At 48.9% G+C, this 15,506-nt stretch overlaps 1 protein-coding gene across 6 annotated transcripts in view; it reads right to left on the reverse strand.

The window, feature by feature from the left end:
* The window catches only part of ablim3 (actin binding LIM protein family, member 3), a 514,512-nt gene that overhangs the window by 134,385 nt on the left and 364,621 nt on the right, over positions 1-15,506 (reverse strand). For all 6 annotated transcript variants that reach the window (XR_011948320.1, XR_011948319.1, XR_011948323.1 and 3 more), the window contains exon 7: positions 13,054-13,141. Coding sequence is in view for 1 of the 6 variants with exons in the window: in XM_072512118.1 (XP_072368219.1) it covers positions 13,054-13,141 (88 nt within the window). In the remaining 5 variants the exon portion in view is untranslated. The remainder of the gene's footprint in view (positions 1-13,053; positions 13,142-15,506) is intronic.

The raw sequence follows: 15,506 nt of genomic DNA on the forward strand, positions 1-15,506 counted from the left end.
TTCTCCGGAGGGCGGAGAATCGGCACTGGGAAGATCGGTGTGACGCCGGTCGGGGCCACACTATGATTCTCCGCCCGGAATGGGCCGAGCGGCTGTACAAAAAAACCCGAGTCCCGCGCCGTTCTAACCTGGTCTTACCCGGCGGGACCTCGGAGTGGAAGTATCCTGGGGTGGCCTGCGGTGGGGGGGGGGTTCCGACCCCGGGGGGGGGGGGGCCTCCGCTGTGGCCTGGCCTGCGATCGGGGCCCACCAATCGGCAGGCCGGCCTCTTGGGCTGGGGGGCCTCCTTGGTTCCGCGCCGGCCCCTGTAACCCTGTGCCATGCTGTGTCGGGGCCGGCGTGGAGAAGGGAGACACCGTGAATGCACGGAAATCGCACCGGTCCTACTGCGAATGCGCAGACCGGCGGCGCCCATCTGACACCGGGATCGGCAGCTGGAGTGGTGTGGGTCACTCCAGTGCCGTGCTGGCCCCCTGTAGGGCGTCAGAATTTCTGCTCCTGATGCCATGTTGACGCCATCGGGAAACGCGACGGCGTTTACGACGGTGTCAACACTTAGCCTCAAGATCAGGGAATTCAGCCCCCTGGATCTAAAGGAACCCTCCACAGGGACTCCCTAACTAAAGGAACCCCCACAAAGACCCCTGTCTGGAAACCAGAGAGCAGTCCAGACAGGGACGGTGAATAAATTACAGTTCTAACAGTCACTTGAAAGCACCGCTTGTCCATTCCTTAGAAACAGAACAGCTGTGACCTGTGTTTAAACACCTCAGAACCATTCTCTGCTAGCCGTTCATTCATTTCTGGTAGTAAGTTTTTAGTTAGCCTTGCTTCACCTTCTTCATGGATGAGTAAATTTAACTGCTGAAACCACAATGTTTCCAAACATCAACCATAGTTAAGTGCTGTCAATTTGCAGCTCAGCACTTCAAAATCACTCAAGCGTGAATAGGCGTGATTAAAATGCACTCAACTCTCTTTGTGGTTGGGGGGGCGGTCAACCGTGGGACTTTGCGAGAAATGGCAGCCGATAGCGGGATTCCCTCAGGAATCCTTCAAATTCCTCACTATGCATAAGTTTGTATGGCGAGGAATACTGAATTGCTTCATGATTTGTGCTCCCGCTGTAATAATTCTCCTCTAGTGGGAGAACATAGGGGAGGATGCTCTGATTCAGAGACTAAGTGCTGATGCCAGGACTGAATCGCATGTGTTGTACAGTCCCAAAATCAGCGCCGGTCCTGGAATGATTAGGAACACCCTAATGGGCTAGCACATGCGCCACGTGGAACTAGTGCAATTCCAACAAACACTGGCGTGTCATCCACAGGGTTCGGGATTGGCACTCGAGAGCGGCATATAGGCACTCCACTCCCATATACGCTCATCCCAGCCAAGAAAATGGCACTGGTTACGCTGGAGCATGCTCATCCTGTTGTTGGGTGGGCTGGGGCCAGAGGCTACCTAGGGAGGGTGGCCTGGGGAGGCACCTGTGGTAGGCACCACTGATGTATATATTGTTTCTATAGGATGTTGATATAGGTGCTTTATGGTAAGGCCCCTGTACTACAGGGATGGGGGTAGATCCCTGCCTGCTGGCTCCGCCCAGTAGGCGGAGTATAAATATGTGTGCTGCCAGTACAGCAGCCATTTCGTCAGCTGCTGTAGGAGGCCACACATCTCAGTGTAATTAAGCCTCGATTACATCCTACTCATGTCTTTGTGTAATTGATCGTGCATCAATTTATTACATTGAGTTTTTCAGAAGATGGACCTCAGCATCAAGCCGGATCGCCTGCAGCTGCATTCGCAAGCAGACAACGCCAAAAAGGACTTTGAACATTGGCTAGCCTGTTTTGAAGCGTACATCGGGTCTGCGCCAGATGAAATTCCAGAAGCTCAGAAGCTCCAGATCCTTTACACGCGGCTGAGCTCCAACGTCTTTCCACTTGTCCAGGATGCGCCGACCTACGCAGAGGCCATCTTACCCGACTCAGGACCCATGCCCGTCGGGCACCTCATCCGGCTGCTCAACGCCTGTAACCGCCAACAACCAGCCATGTCTCGCCTCGGTCACAATTGACCAGTCTTGACCATACAACCTTGCGACTGCTTCAACTAAAGTGAAGATCAACGGGCACGAGATCTCCTGCCTGCTGGATTCCGGGAGCACTGAGAGCATCATTCACCCCGATACGGTAAGGCGCTGCTCCCTCGCGGTACACCCCGCTAACCAGAGAATCTCCCTGGCCTCCGGGCCCCATTCCGTGGCGATCCGGGGGTACTGCATCACCACTCTCACTGTCCAGGGCGTGGAGTTCAGCGGCTTCTGCCTCTACGTCCTTCTCAACCTCTGCGCTGCTTTGCTACTCGGCCTGGACTTCCAGTGCAACCTCCAGAGCCTAACCCTGAAATTCGGCGGGCCCCGACCACCCCTTACTGTGTGCGGCCTCGCGACCCTTAAGGTCGACCCACCTTCCCTATTCGCAAACCTAACCCCGGATTACAAACCCGTCGCCACCAGGAGCAGACGGTACAGCAGGACCTTCATCAGGTCTGAAGTCTAGCAGCTGTTCCGGGAAGGCATCATCGAGGCCAGCAACATCCCCAGGCAGGCACAGACACATGGCTACCTGGCAGGCTGCGGCAATGGTAATCCATGCCCATCCACTCTGCAACCAGAGTCCACCTCCTGGCCACCCCTCACTACTCCCCCCAGATCTGTCAGATGGCCCTCGGTGAGCAGCACAACTGTCAGCACACTTTAACGATGTTCGGCACCTTTCATATCCCCCTTCAGCAGCCACGGCGCCTGTTTCCCAATTTTAAATATCACTAGTGAACCTGGCCATCGGTAATTCCTCCTGGCGGAGTATCGCGGGGGGCCTGGAAATGTCCGGGTCGGACCCATCAATGACATGCTAACAGCGTTTATTGTACAATGCCCAGGCCAGCATGCAGCATCACATTCACACCACTGTTGAGGCACCCGAGTCTCTGGCATTCCGTTGAGACCTGGGGCGAAATTTTCCCCAACGGCGCGATGTCCGCCGACTGGCGCCAATAACGGCGCCAATCAGACGGGCATCGCGCCGGCCCAAAGGTGCGGAATGCTCCGCATCTTTGGGGGCCGAGCCCCAACATTGAGGGGCTAGGCCGACGCCGGAGGGATTTCCGCCCCGCCAGCTGGCGGAAATGGCGTTTGTTGCCCCGCCAGCTGGCGCGGAAATGCGGCGCATGCGCGGGAGCGTCAGCGGCCGCTGTCAGTTTCCCGCGCATGCGCAGTGGGGAGAGTCTCTTCCGCCTCCGCCATGGTGGAGGCCATGGCAGAGGCGGAAGGGAAAGAGTGCCTCCACGGCACAGGCCCGCCCGCGGATCGGTGGGCCCCGATCGTGGGCCAGGCCACCGTGGGGGCACCCCCCGGGGTCAGATCGCCCCGTGCCCTCCTCCCCAGGACCCCGGAGCCCGCCCACGCTGCCTGATCCGGTAAATACCAGGTTTGATTTACGCCGGCGGGACAGGCAATTTCTGGGCGGGACTTCGGCCCATCCGGGCCAGAGAATCCAGCGGGGGGTCCCGCCAACCGGCACGATTCCCGCCCCCGCCCAATCTCCGGTACCGGAGACTTCGGCGGGGGCGGGGGTGGGATTCACGGCGGCCAACGGCCATTCTCCGACCCGGCGGGGGGTCGGAGAATGACGCCCCTGGTGCCGGCCTCAATTTTCGGCTGACACACAGTTTTCTGCCCGATCGTGTCTCCCGATTCCGGCATCGCTAGACGGAGAATCTCGCCCTTATTCTCCCAAACAGAGAATTCTGCCTACCAAGTGGAAACCGATCATTTCTTCACATGGTGAAGAAAGAACTGACGCGATATTATCTCCAACTTGGACTTAATTTTTGCCGAATTTACAATTGCATTGGCCTGGGAGTTCAGCCTGTATATAATCTTACAGATAAAAACTGAGTAACATTGCAAAATATTTGCTTGAGCAAGGCCAGGCAAAATGTTTATATGATCCATCTTGCCGGCTTTTGACAAACTTAGCCAAATTTCTGAGCCACCAGGAGATACTGTCTGAGGATATAGATGGACAAAGCCAGCTGTCAGCTTTAATTCCCAAACTGGAAAACATCATTGGTCAGAGTCAGGGCAAAATTCATTCAAATTGAACACAGAAGCCTTAGGCCTTAAATATGTCTGAGGAACTTCAATGCATTCCGATGTGGATACTTCGAATCCCTACAGGGCAGAAGGAGGCCATTCGGCCCATCGAGTGAATGTGGATGTACCACCCTAACCACGCTCCCAGCCTTTCTCTGCAACCCCGAAACCCCACTTAACTCGCACATCTCTGGACACTAGTGGACAATTTAGCATGGCCAATCCACTTAACCTGCAGATTTTTGGACTGTGGGAGGAGCTCCTGGAGGAAAGCCACGCAGACACAGGGAAAAATACAACTCAACAGTCACCCAAGGACAGAATTGAACCTTGGTCCCTGGCGCTGTGAGGCACTGTCCCTTAGTGTAAAGGGCTTTGGATGTAGAACACTACTTGTGTACTAAGCTTATTAGACTTGATTTGCATGTAGGTGGCTGGAGTATCTGAACAGTATTCAATTCCTATGGTGCCTATTGAAATATATGCTACATAGAACACCCCCTTTCAATTTAAAGAGCAACTTTAGTTATCTCTTACAGTCCAGCGGACAGCGCACCGCCTCCGTGGGGTTGGCAGTGGCGAGGAGTCGTTTAACTGGAAGCCACGTTGACAACGGTGGGGTACTGCCACTGGTCACTGGCAAGCCGCTCTCCGCCGCTGCAGAACACACCACAGAGGGGGAGAAAAATCCTGCCCGGTATATTCATGTCTACTGAGCGCCTGGATAGTGTATTTAAGTTACAATGATAATGCCACTGGTAAGGCCACTCTTTAATTTCCTGTTCATTTTTGCCTTCAATATGTTGGTGAGCAACCTTCTTGAACCACTGCAGTCTATGTGGGATAGGTACATCCACATTCACTCTGTTACATTGGGAGTTGCAAGATTTTGATTCAGTGACCATGTAGGAACAGCAATATTGTTCCAGGATGGTGTGATTTAGAAGGGAACTCGAGATAGTGTTATTCCCATGTGATGGGGTCATGAATTTAAATGATCCCGTTGAAGCAAACTTGGTCAGTTGCTGCAGTGTATCTTGTAGATGGTATACACTGCTGTCACCGTGTATCGGTGATGGAGGGTGTGAATGTTTAAGGTAGATGATGGGATGCCAATCATGCGAGACAATTTGTCCTAGATGGTGTCAAACTTTGAGTGTTGTAGGAGCTGCACTCATCTCGGCAAGTGCAGAGTATTCCTGACTTGTGCCCTGTAGAAGTTTTCATAGATTATCATAGAATTTACAGTGCAGAAGGAGGCCATTCGGTCCATCGAGTCTGCACCAGCTCTTGGAAAGAGCACCCTACCCAAGGTCAACACCTCCACACTATCCCATAACCCAGCAACCCCACCCAACACTAAGGGCAATTTTGAACACTAAGGGCAATTTATCATGGCCAATCCACCTAACCTGCACATCTTTGGACTGTGGGAGGAAACCGGAGCACCCGGAGGAAACCCACGCACACACGGGGAGGATGTGCAGACTCCGCACAGACAGTGACCCAAGCCGGAATCGAACCTGGGACCCTGGAGCTGTGAAGCAATTGTGCTATCCACAATGCTACCGTGCTGTAGGAAAAACTTTAGGGAGTCAGTAGGTGAGTTATTTGCTGCAGAATTCCCAACCTGTAACCTGCTCTTGTAGACAGTGTTTATATGACTGGTCAGGTTAAATTTAAATGATAAATCCCAGTAGGTTGATGGCGAGGAATTCAGTAATGGTAATGCCATTGAATGGCAAAGGAGAGATGGTTAAATTCTCACTTGTTGGAGATGGTCCTTGTCTGGAACTTGTGTGGTATGAATGTCACTTGTCAGCCCAAGCCTGAATGTTATTCAAAACTTGTTATATTAAGGCTGAGACAGCTTTAGTATCTGAGGAGCTGCAAATGGAACTGTGCAATCATCAGCAAACATTCATATTTTTGGTGTTGTGATGGAGGGAAGACCTTTGATGAAGGAGCTAAAGATGGTTAGGCCGAGCACACTGCCCTGAAAAACGCCTGCAGTAATGTCCTGGGGACTGAGATGATTGGTCTTCAGCCACCACATCTATCTCCTTTTTACCACTTTTCTGATTATGGTCTGGCTGGTGAACACAAGAATCTACCCCAGTGTGATTCACACAGCTCTTAATCACCCATGCCTGTTCTTATCTGGGATTTGCCCTTGACTTTTTGAAAGAATTGCAACCAACCCAAAAGTAAATGTGATGAAACTGCATTTATCAATCAGCTCCTAGATTGCCATTCAGAAGAAATCTGAGAAGGGCCTTGTGTAAAATTTCCTTGGGAAGGGAGTAAATCTTCCTAGATAACATCCAATAGTAAAAATATTGTTTTCCTTTCAAACATGGAATGTATATGCACAGTAATTAAACACTGTTGCAGATAATATCATGCTAATGCTACTGTACATTAGAGAACAATGATGCAAGGTTCTTTAACAAATCAGACAGAATACTCCCAATATTGATTTGGATAGTTTAGCTGATCACTTTGTAACATCATACTGCTTAGAGCTCTTAAAGTTTGAACACACAGCATTCTATGGGACACACTGACTTTCTCAGCTCTGTGTCCGCTTCTGCATTAGAAATTATGCATTCAAGCTCCACTGCAGGATTTTAACATATACGCCAGGCTCATTCTTCAGTGCAATACTGGGGAATTACTAATTTGTCAGAAATGTGTAAACCAAGGCGGTTCTACTTGGAGGTATACAAACGATCCAGTAGCATTATTCAAAAGAACAACAGTGGGGTGAGAGGAGGGGGGAAGTGTTCTTATGGTTTGTTCTCACCCACATTTACCCCTCAAACAAAATCATCAAAACATAGTGAGTGCATGAAATTAAATTGGCCAAAGAACCAACTCTGTCTTGTGATTCTTTTGAATTACTGTAGTATGCTTATCTAAGGAGCTTATCAGCATTCATCTGGAAGACTGTGCTGTGGATATAGCAAGCTAGGTGGTGGAAAGCAGAGAAGAGTGGATTTTTATAAATTCTTTCTTGTGAGATGAGCATTGTTGGGAAGGCCAACTTCAAATGTCCTTGAGCAGGTGGTGGTGAGTGAGCCACCTTCAACTGGATGGTTTGCTAAACTATTTCAGAGGGCAGTTCAAAATCAACCACATTGGTGTGGACCTGGAGTCACATGTAGGGAAGTTCAGGTAACATAGAACCTACAGTGCAGAATGAGGCAATTTGGCCCATCGGGTCTGCATCTACCCACTTTAAGTCCTCACTTCCACCCTATCCCGTAACCCAATAACCCCTCCTAACCTTTTTTGGACACGAACGGCAATTTAGCATGTCCAATCCACCTAACCTCCACGTCTTTGGACTGTGGGAGGAAACCGGAGCACCCGGAGGAAATCCACGCAAACACGGGGAGAACGTGCAGACTCCTCACAGACAGTGACCCAGCGGGGAATCGAACCTGGGACCGCTGGCGCTGTGAAGCCACAGTGCTAACCACTGTGCTACCATGCTGCCCAAGCTTGGCTTCCTAGAAGGATATTAATGATTCAGTAGTTTTGATAATTGTTATTAAAGCGGCCAGCATTTTTTTGCAGATTTATTAATTTTATTTTCCCTGTGAACTTTTGTCTCCAGAGCATTATTATTTTGTGCCGCTGAATTACTAGTCCAGTTAGCATTACCACATGTTGTCGGTTCCTCAAATTAAATGGATGTCAAACATGATTTTACTTTTGAAATGTCTTGATCTAGCTATTACTTTTTGTCCTGGTTTGTTATAGCACTGATGTTATGTGACATGAATTTAAAAAAGGGAACACTCAGAATTGAGGCAATGGGCAGGATTCTCTGTTTGGAAGACTATGTTGTCCTGCCAGAGGTGATTTGGAACTGATTTGCGCTCCCACTGGCAATTCAATATTCTTTGCCATACAAATTTATGCATGGTGAGGAATAAGAGGCGTTCCCGAGAGAATTTCACAATCACCCGCCATTTTGAGTGGGTGGCCCAATAGCGAGGTCCAGCAGCTGGCCATCACCCTCCACCCGCCTCACATTGCACAGCAGCCCCTCCACCCTGCAAAGCAGCCTCCCACCCTCGGATTTTCAGCGTTACCCCCTTCCCCCAAGTAAGGGTGTGACCTGGCCGGCCCGCCCCCCAGGGACTCCCTAAATAGGATGATCCCCCAGGGACCCCCTAAAGAGGGAGTCACCCCCAGGGACCACCGATACAGGGGGACCCCCTAAATAGAGAGACCCCCCTCAGAGACTCCTTAACTAAAGGGACCCCACAGAGATCCCTAACTATGGGACACTCCCCAGAGACCTCCTAGCTAACCTGGTATGGCAACTGCTCGGCCCAAGACCACAAGAAACTTCAGAGAGTCGTGAACACGGTCCAGTCCTTCACACAAAACTGCCTCCCATGAATTGACTCTATATACACCTCCCACTGCCTGGGGAAAACGGGCAGCATAATTAAAGACCCCTCCCACCCGGCTGACTCACTCTTCCAAATTCTTCCATCAGGCAGGAGATACAAAAGTCTGAGAACACGCACGAACAGATTCAGAACAGCTTCTTCCCCGCTGTTACCAGACTCCTAAACGACCCTCTTATGGACTGACCTGATTAATACTACACTCCTATATGCTTCACCCAATGCCGGTGTGTATGTATTTACATTGTGGACCTTGTGTTGCCCTGTTATGTATTTTCTTTTTCTTTTCTTTTCTTTTCATGTTCTAAATGATCTGTTTGAACTGCTCACAGAAAAATACTTGTCACTGTACCTCGGTACACATGACAATAAACAAATCCAATCCAACAAAAGGGTCCCCCCAGAGACCACCTAACTAAAGGACCCCACTAGAGACTCCCCGAACTAAAGGGATCAACTCCCACAGACCCCTGGCTGGAAGCTAGAGAGCAGGTGAATAGAATGCACTTAACTCTTTTTGATGTGGTTTGATATTTGTACATTGTGGTTACAGCACTTAGAGCTACTCATCCATAAACAAAGTTGAATGAAGCCAAGCTGACACCTGTGTTTAAGGAAGCTATCAATCACAGCCCACTAAGCGAAATGAATGAATGGTTTGTAGGGAGGTGTGAGGGATTTAAACATAGCTCAATGCTTTTCTCTTTCCAGGAATAGGCACTTGGTGCATCCTCCATCTGAGCCTGCAGGTGTATGTCCAGATGAGTGTTACAACATTGATTTTTGTCACTGTCCCTGTCTGGACTGCTCTCCAGCTTCCAGACAGGGTTTTTTTTCTGGGGTTCTGTGGGGACAGGCTTCCTTTACTTCGGGGATCTCCGTAGGGGGTCCCTTTAGTTAAGGGATCTCTGTGGGGGTCCTTTTAGTTAGGGGGTCCTCGGGGTGGGGTGGGGGGGGGTCTCCCTATTTAGGGGGACCCTGGGAGGGTTCCTTAAGGAGTTACCCCCTCGGCCCACCGCGAGGTTCACCACGTCAGGTACATATTTGGTAATACTTATTGTGAAACCTGCCCACGTGATTCCCGGCCCGGCGAATCACGGGGGGCCCGAAGACTTTGCTGCCCGGTCCATTAAGTGGATGTACGTGGGTCATTAGGACCCATTTGCATCTATCAGCTTCCTCCCACTTGTGCGTGGATGTGTACCCCGATCCCGCCACCAGCAGGGGGCCGGAGCATAGCGGTCGATTTAGTGCCTGGCACGAACCTCAATTTCGACCGGATGCCTGATTCTCCGCCCGCTCTCGATTCTAGCATCGCGGGGCAGAAAATCCCGGTGAAATTCTCCATCTATCTGGTGAATTATCACAATGTGTGAGAACATCAACTGTTAGCCGTCTGTTTGTCACATGCAAAACAGATGACTGGCAGTTACAAATCTGGTGGGGATCTTGTGAACCATTTGTCTGCTGCAATCAATTCGCTGCTGAGACTTTAAATGGAATCCAGCACCGCTTTGCTTGTTGTAGGCCATTGACTGTAGTGTTCAAGAAACAAAGGGCGAAGCATGCTCTGGCCACGCCAGTCCCATTTTCTCCGGGTGCTGAGAGGCTCCTCCAGGCCTTGGAACAGATTGTCCTTTATTCACTCTCCCCTCCCACCACCCCAAATAGACTGGACCGTAACCAGTGGCTGAAACATGGAAAATAGGGTCAAGAGTAGGACATTCAGCCCTTCAAGCCTGTTCCACCATTCATTATGATCATGGCTGATCATCCAACTCAGTAACCTGTTCCCGCTTTCCCCCCATATCCTTTGATCCCTCCATTCTCAAGAACTATTACTAACTCCTTCTTGAAAACATACGGTACGCAATTTAACGGGAGAAAAACAGAGCCCCGTTCTGGGTGTTTCTTGGCACCGCAACGCCGAGAGTAACGCCGTTATTTCACCATTATTTTGGCTTCAGCGAGGAACACTCCACTGAGGCCGCGCTTACGTTCATTTTCTGCACTCAGCTCGCCAGTCCAGGAAGAGTATTCGCAGTTCAGGGTGCCATTTTTAAATGCCGCCCTAATCTATCGACCTCCCCTCAGCCACCCCACCGCAGCTTCCGGACCCCCCCCACTGCACCTCACTTACCTCTTAGGCTCCTCCTCAAACCACCTCTTTAGGTGAAGACACCCACGGACCAACCCCTGGCATTGGCAACCTGGCACCCAGACACCTTGCCATTGCCAGCCTGGCACCCTGGCAGTGCCACTGACAGTCTGGTAGTGCCACTCAGGCACCCTGGCTAGAGTCCGGCTGCCCAGGGATCTCCAGTTGCCTGGGAGACCATACTCTGGTGCCATTACGCTTGTTGCATGCTTGTGTGGACCAGTGCTAAACTGCGCCATGGCGAGATCTCGCAGAGAGGCCGTTAGTTCCTGGGCCCCAGGAGAATACAGCGCAGATATAGTTAAATGAGCTAGTGAAGGCGAAATCCAGATTGCGATGTCTTGCGAGATCTCGTTAAATCTCGCAAGATCCAATGGTTCGTTGCGTCATCATGTCTGGCCCCACGAGGCCATCAAATCAAGCCCACACTGTTTTGGCCTCAAGTGCTTTCTGTGGTAGAGAATTCCACAGACTGACCTCTCTCTGGATGAAGAAATTTCTCCCAAATGGTTTACCCTGTAACCCTGGTTCTGGACTCACCCGCCATCAGGAACATCCTTCCTGCATCAATCTCGTCAATTCCTGTTGGAATTTTATGGGTTTCTGTGAGATTCTCCACCTTATTCTTCCAAACTCAAGTATATAGGGCGGAGTTCTCCGCAACCGGCGTGATGTCCGCCGACCGGCGGCAAAAACGGTGCGAATCAGTCCGGCATCGCGCCGCCCCGAAGGTGCGGAATCCTCTGCATCTTGAACGGCCTAGCCCTAACCTTGAGGGGCTAGGCCCGTGCAGGACTGATTTCCGCCCCACCAGCTGGCGGGAAAGGCCTTTGGTGCCCTGCCAGCTGGCGCGGAAATGACTTTGCCGGGCGGCGCATGCACGGGAGCGTCAGCGGCCGCTCACCGCATCCCCACACATGCGCAGTGGAGGGGGTCTCTTCCGCCTCCGCCATGGTGGAGACCGTGGCGAAGGCGGAAGGAAAAGAGTGCCCCACGGCACAGGCCCACCCGCGGATCGGTGGGCCCCGATCGCGGGCCAGGCCACCGTGGGGGCACCCCCCGGGGCCAGATTGCCCCGCGCCTCCCCCCCAGGACCCCGGAGCCCGCCCGCGCCGCCTTGTCCCGCCGGTAAGAGAGGTGGTTTAATCCACGCCGGCGGGACAGGCATTCCAGCAGCAGGACTTCGGCCCATCCGGGCCAGAGAATCGCCGGGAGTGGCCCGCCAACTGGCGCGGCGCGATTCCCGCCCCCGCCGAATATCCGGTGCCAGAGAATTCGGCAACCGGCGGGGGCGGGGTTCACGCCAGCCCCCAGCAACTCTCCGACCTGGCGGGGGGGTCGGAGAATCCCGCCCATAATCCTGACCGACTCAATCTTACCTCACACATCAGTCCTGCTATTTCAGGAATCAGCCTGGTAAACCTTCGCTGCACTCCATCTATAATAAGAACACCCTTCCTCAGATAAGGAGACGAAAACTGCACACAATATTCAAGGTGTGGTCTCACCAGGGCCCTGTATAACTGTAACAAGACATCCCTACTCCTGTATTCTAATTTTTGCTGTGAAGGCTAACATAACATTTGCCTTCTTCACCATCTACTACACCTGCATGCTTACTTTCAGTTGTACAAGGACACCCAGGTCTCGTTACACATTCCCCTCTCCCAATCTATAGCCATTCAGATAATAATGTGCCTTCCTGTTTTTGCATCCAAAGTGGATAACCTCACGTTTAGCCACATTATACTGCATCTGCCATGCATTTGCCCACTCATTCAGCTTGTCCAATTCTACACTGAAACATCCTCCTCACAGCTCACCCTCCCACCCGGCTTTGTACATTTGGCTGGCAGTGGGGTGTAGCCAGCTAATTTTCCACATCCCCGGGCCAAATAGTTACAGAAGCCAGGCTATTTGGTGCTCACAACCCATTGAGAAAATGTTAATGGGGTCCACCAGCCAATGTATAAAACTCAATATGCTTCAACTGAAAGCAAAAACATCAAAGCCACTGTAAACTCAAATATCTTTGGCTTTCTGTAACATAGTATATTTTATTCAGTACATTGTTCCACTTTTTTGGAATTTCCTAAAAACATATTACTTCATAAATTCTAGCTTTGTATTTCTTTTGGCTCTGAAGCAAAAAGATCTGGTGCTTTATTGGGTCTTAAAGGATATTGTGCGTTTTTTCATTCAGCATGGCGGCTTAAAGAATATGTTTGATTTGGCCAAACTTGGCTCAACAGCCTGTTTCTTTGATGTACACTCCCATGTATTTCAGCATAAGCCTGACATACCTGTTAGGTACATTTCTTCTCCCTCTGTGAACATCTGGTGACATCTGACACACCTCGCACAAGTTGGATGGTAATGCTTGCCTCCTGCCTAAACAAAAAACACTTTTATTAGAAAGTCTTGTTGGCTTAACTTTAAAGAATTTACAACTGGATACCAATTGTGGGCATGCAAACCTTGCAACTTTCTTCCCCACACTCCGAGTGGGTGATCCTTTATGCTAAATTCTAACATGGAAAATCTGCCGCAGCTATGTTTGTGTTTTTATTTTCCAGGAAACAATCAAAAGCTTGCATTTTTTTCTGAGTTGATTTGTTACAAATTTCTTTCTAAATCTTTCAGTAATGGTATGAATTTCACACTTATGTACCATCTTTCCTTGCAACAGTGTCATTCTTTGTCTCACTGTGCTGCCCCAGGATATCTCTTTCTGTTCAATTCAGAGCCAGTTAAACTGACTGATACATGGCATAATCAAGAGAAATTGAATGGCTCCTTCTGTACCTCAGAAAAGTTTCTAAGTCCATCAATTGTCACATAGGTAAAGAAGAAGCTAATGTCTGGAAAGAAATTGCTTATGTGGCTTGGTAAAAGCGTGACTAAGGATTTGATATTTAAGGTGATATAAGGACAAATGCGAGCCCAAGAACTGAGTTTGTTTTTATAAAGTTAGAGTACCCAATTAATTTTTTTTTCCAATTAAGGGGCAATTTAGCGTGGCCAATCCACCGAACCTGTGCATCTTTGGGTTGTGGGGATGAAACCCACGCAGACATGGGGAGAATGTGCAAACTCCACACGGACAGTGACCCAGGGCCAGGATTCAAACCCGGGTCCTCTGCGCCGCAGTCCCAGTGCTAACCACTGTACCACGTGCCGCCCCGGCCCAAGAAATGAGTTGATAGCACAGTGCATAATTATTTTTAGTGAGTAATTGAACTTGCTAACAAAAGGCACAGAGAAAGTTCAGTGAAGACCAATAGCAGAAGCATTAAAGAATCAATGCATGGATGCAAAATCGTCTTCATTTTGGAAAAATAATCTAATGAAAATATCTGTATCAGCATGAATAGAGGTACCATGAAATATTTTCATAATTACACATTAAGTTAAATGCATAAATGTTTTACAATATGTCTCATTGTATGTTTTACAATGAACCTGAATCGAATTTTCCGCATGTGGGTACAAATCAAGATTAAAGTTATTGAAGTTATTCGAACTTTAATGATAGGGGAAAGACAAATTGGTGACACTCGGGTTTACATAACTAAAAGGAACAGAAATTGCTGAAAATAAGTCACTTGTCAGGTGTATGAAAATATGTGCCTTTTGAAAGTTACCGAGTGTAGATTTTCACACATGGAAGTATGGATGGGCATTCCAATGTATGTCCTCATGTGCTGTTGATGTTTAGGGGCGGGTGGGGGGGCGGATGTGTAAAAAACACCATTTAGATGTTAATGCAACATGTGAAATGCTATTCATTAACAGAATAAGAGTTAAATTTACTCTTCGAGTAAAAAAGTAAGGCTCTGTCAGCCCAATCAAGTGGACATAAATTACCCCATGGTACTATTTTTGGAGATAAGTAGGTGAGTTCTGCTTGGTGTCTTGGCCAATATTTGTCCCTCAATCAACATCACCAAACAACAGATTTTCACATTACTGTTTGCATATGATTGCTGTGCGCAAATTAGCTGTCACATTTCCATAATTGCAGCAGTGACTACACATCAAAAAGTACTCAATTGGCTGTAAAGTGCTACGTGATGCCCTGAGATCAGGAAAGATGCTGTATAAATGGAAGTATTTATTTTCTTTATTGAAAAGGACTTAGAAAAGTAGATATGGTCCACGTTGGTGGTGAGTCCTCGGACATTATGCTATGACAGTGGGAGATCACGGGAAAGTATATTTGTTCTGAGTACTGTGCATGTTGTAGCTTCTCTTTCCTGCATATGAAAACTTTGATAGATATATAAAGGCTTATGAGCATTCACAGCATACAGTCCTTCTTATAATAATACTTATCAACACTGCACTTTCACAAATTTTGGGTCTGAATTATTTTCCCAGGTTCAACATCACTGTGCACTTATTTCTGCTCCTCTGAATAAAATCTGTCAACGTACGACGTATGTACTTAATTTTAATAAAAATTCACAGCTTGATAAAAAAATATACTTTTAGGTTTATTACATATTATGCTTACAAAGGTTTTCTTGCAATAATAGTGTCGCAACAATGCTGAACAGTTCTTTGTACAATTATGCATATCCCATAAATTGCTATCTTCAGATTGTCATTTAAAATGATTTATGATGGCTCATGAGTCAACACACAATAACTTTTAACTTAACACTGCAGAGATTCAATGCCATTGTCGGAAATTATAAATAGCTCACCAAGCTGTAAATTTTATGTGAGGTGGTACTTAATGAATTCACTTACT

The sequence above is a fragment of the Scyliorhinus torazame genome, chromosome 7 (genome assembly GCF_047496885.1).
Source record: "Scyliorhinus torazame isolate Kashiwa2021f chromosome 7, sScyTor2.1, whole genome shotgun sequence".
NCBI lineage: Eukaryota > Metazoa > Chordata > Chondrichthyes > Carcharhiniformes > Scyliorhinidae > Scyliorhinus > Scyliorhinus torazame.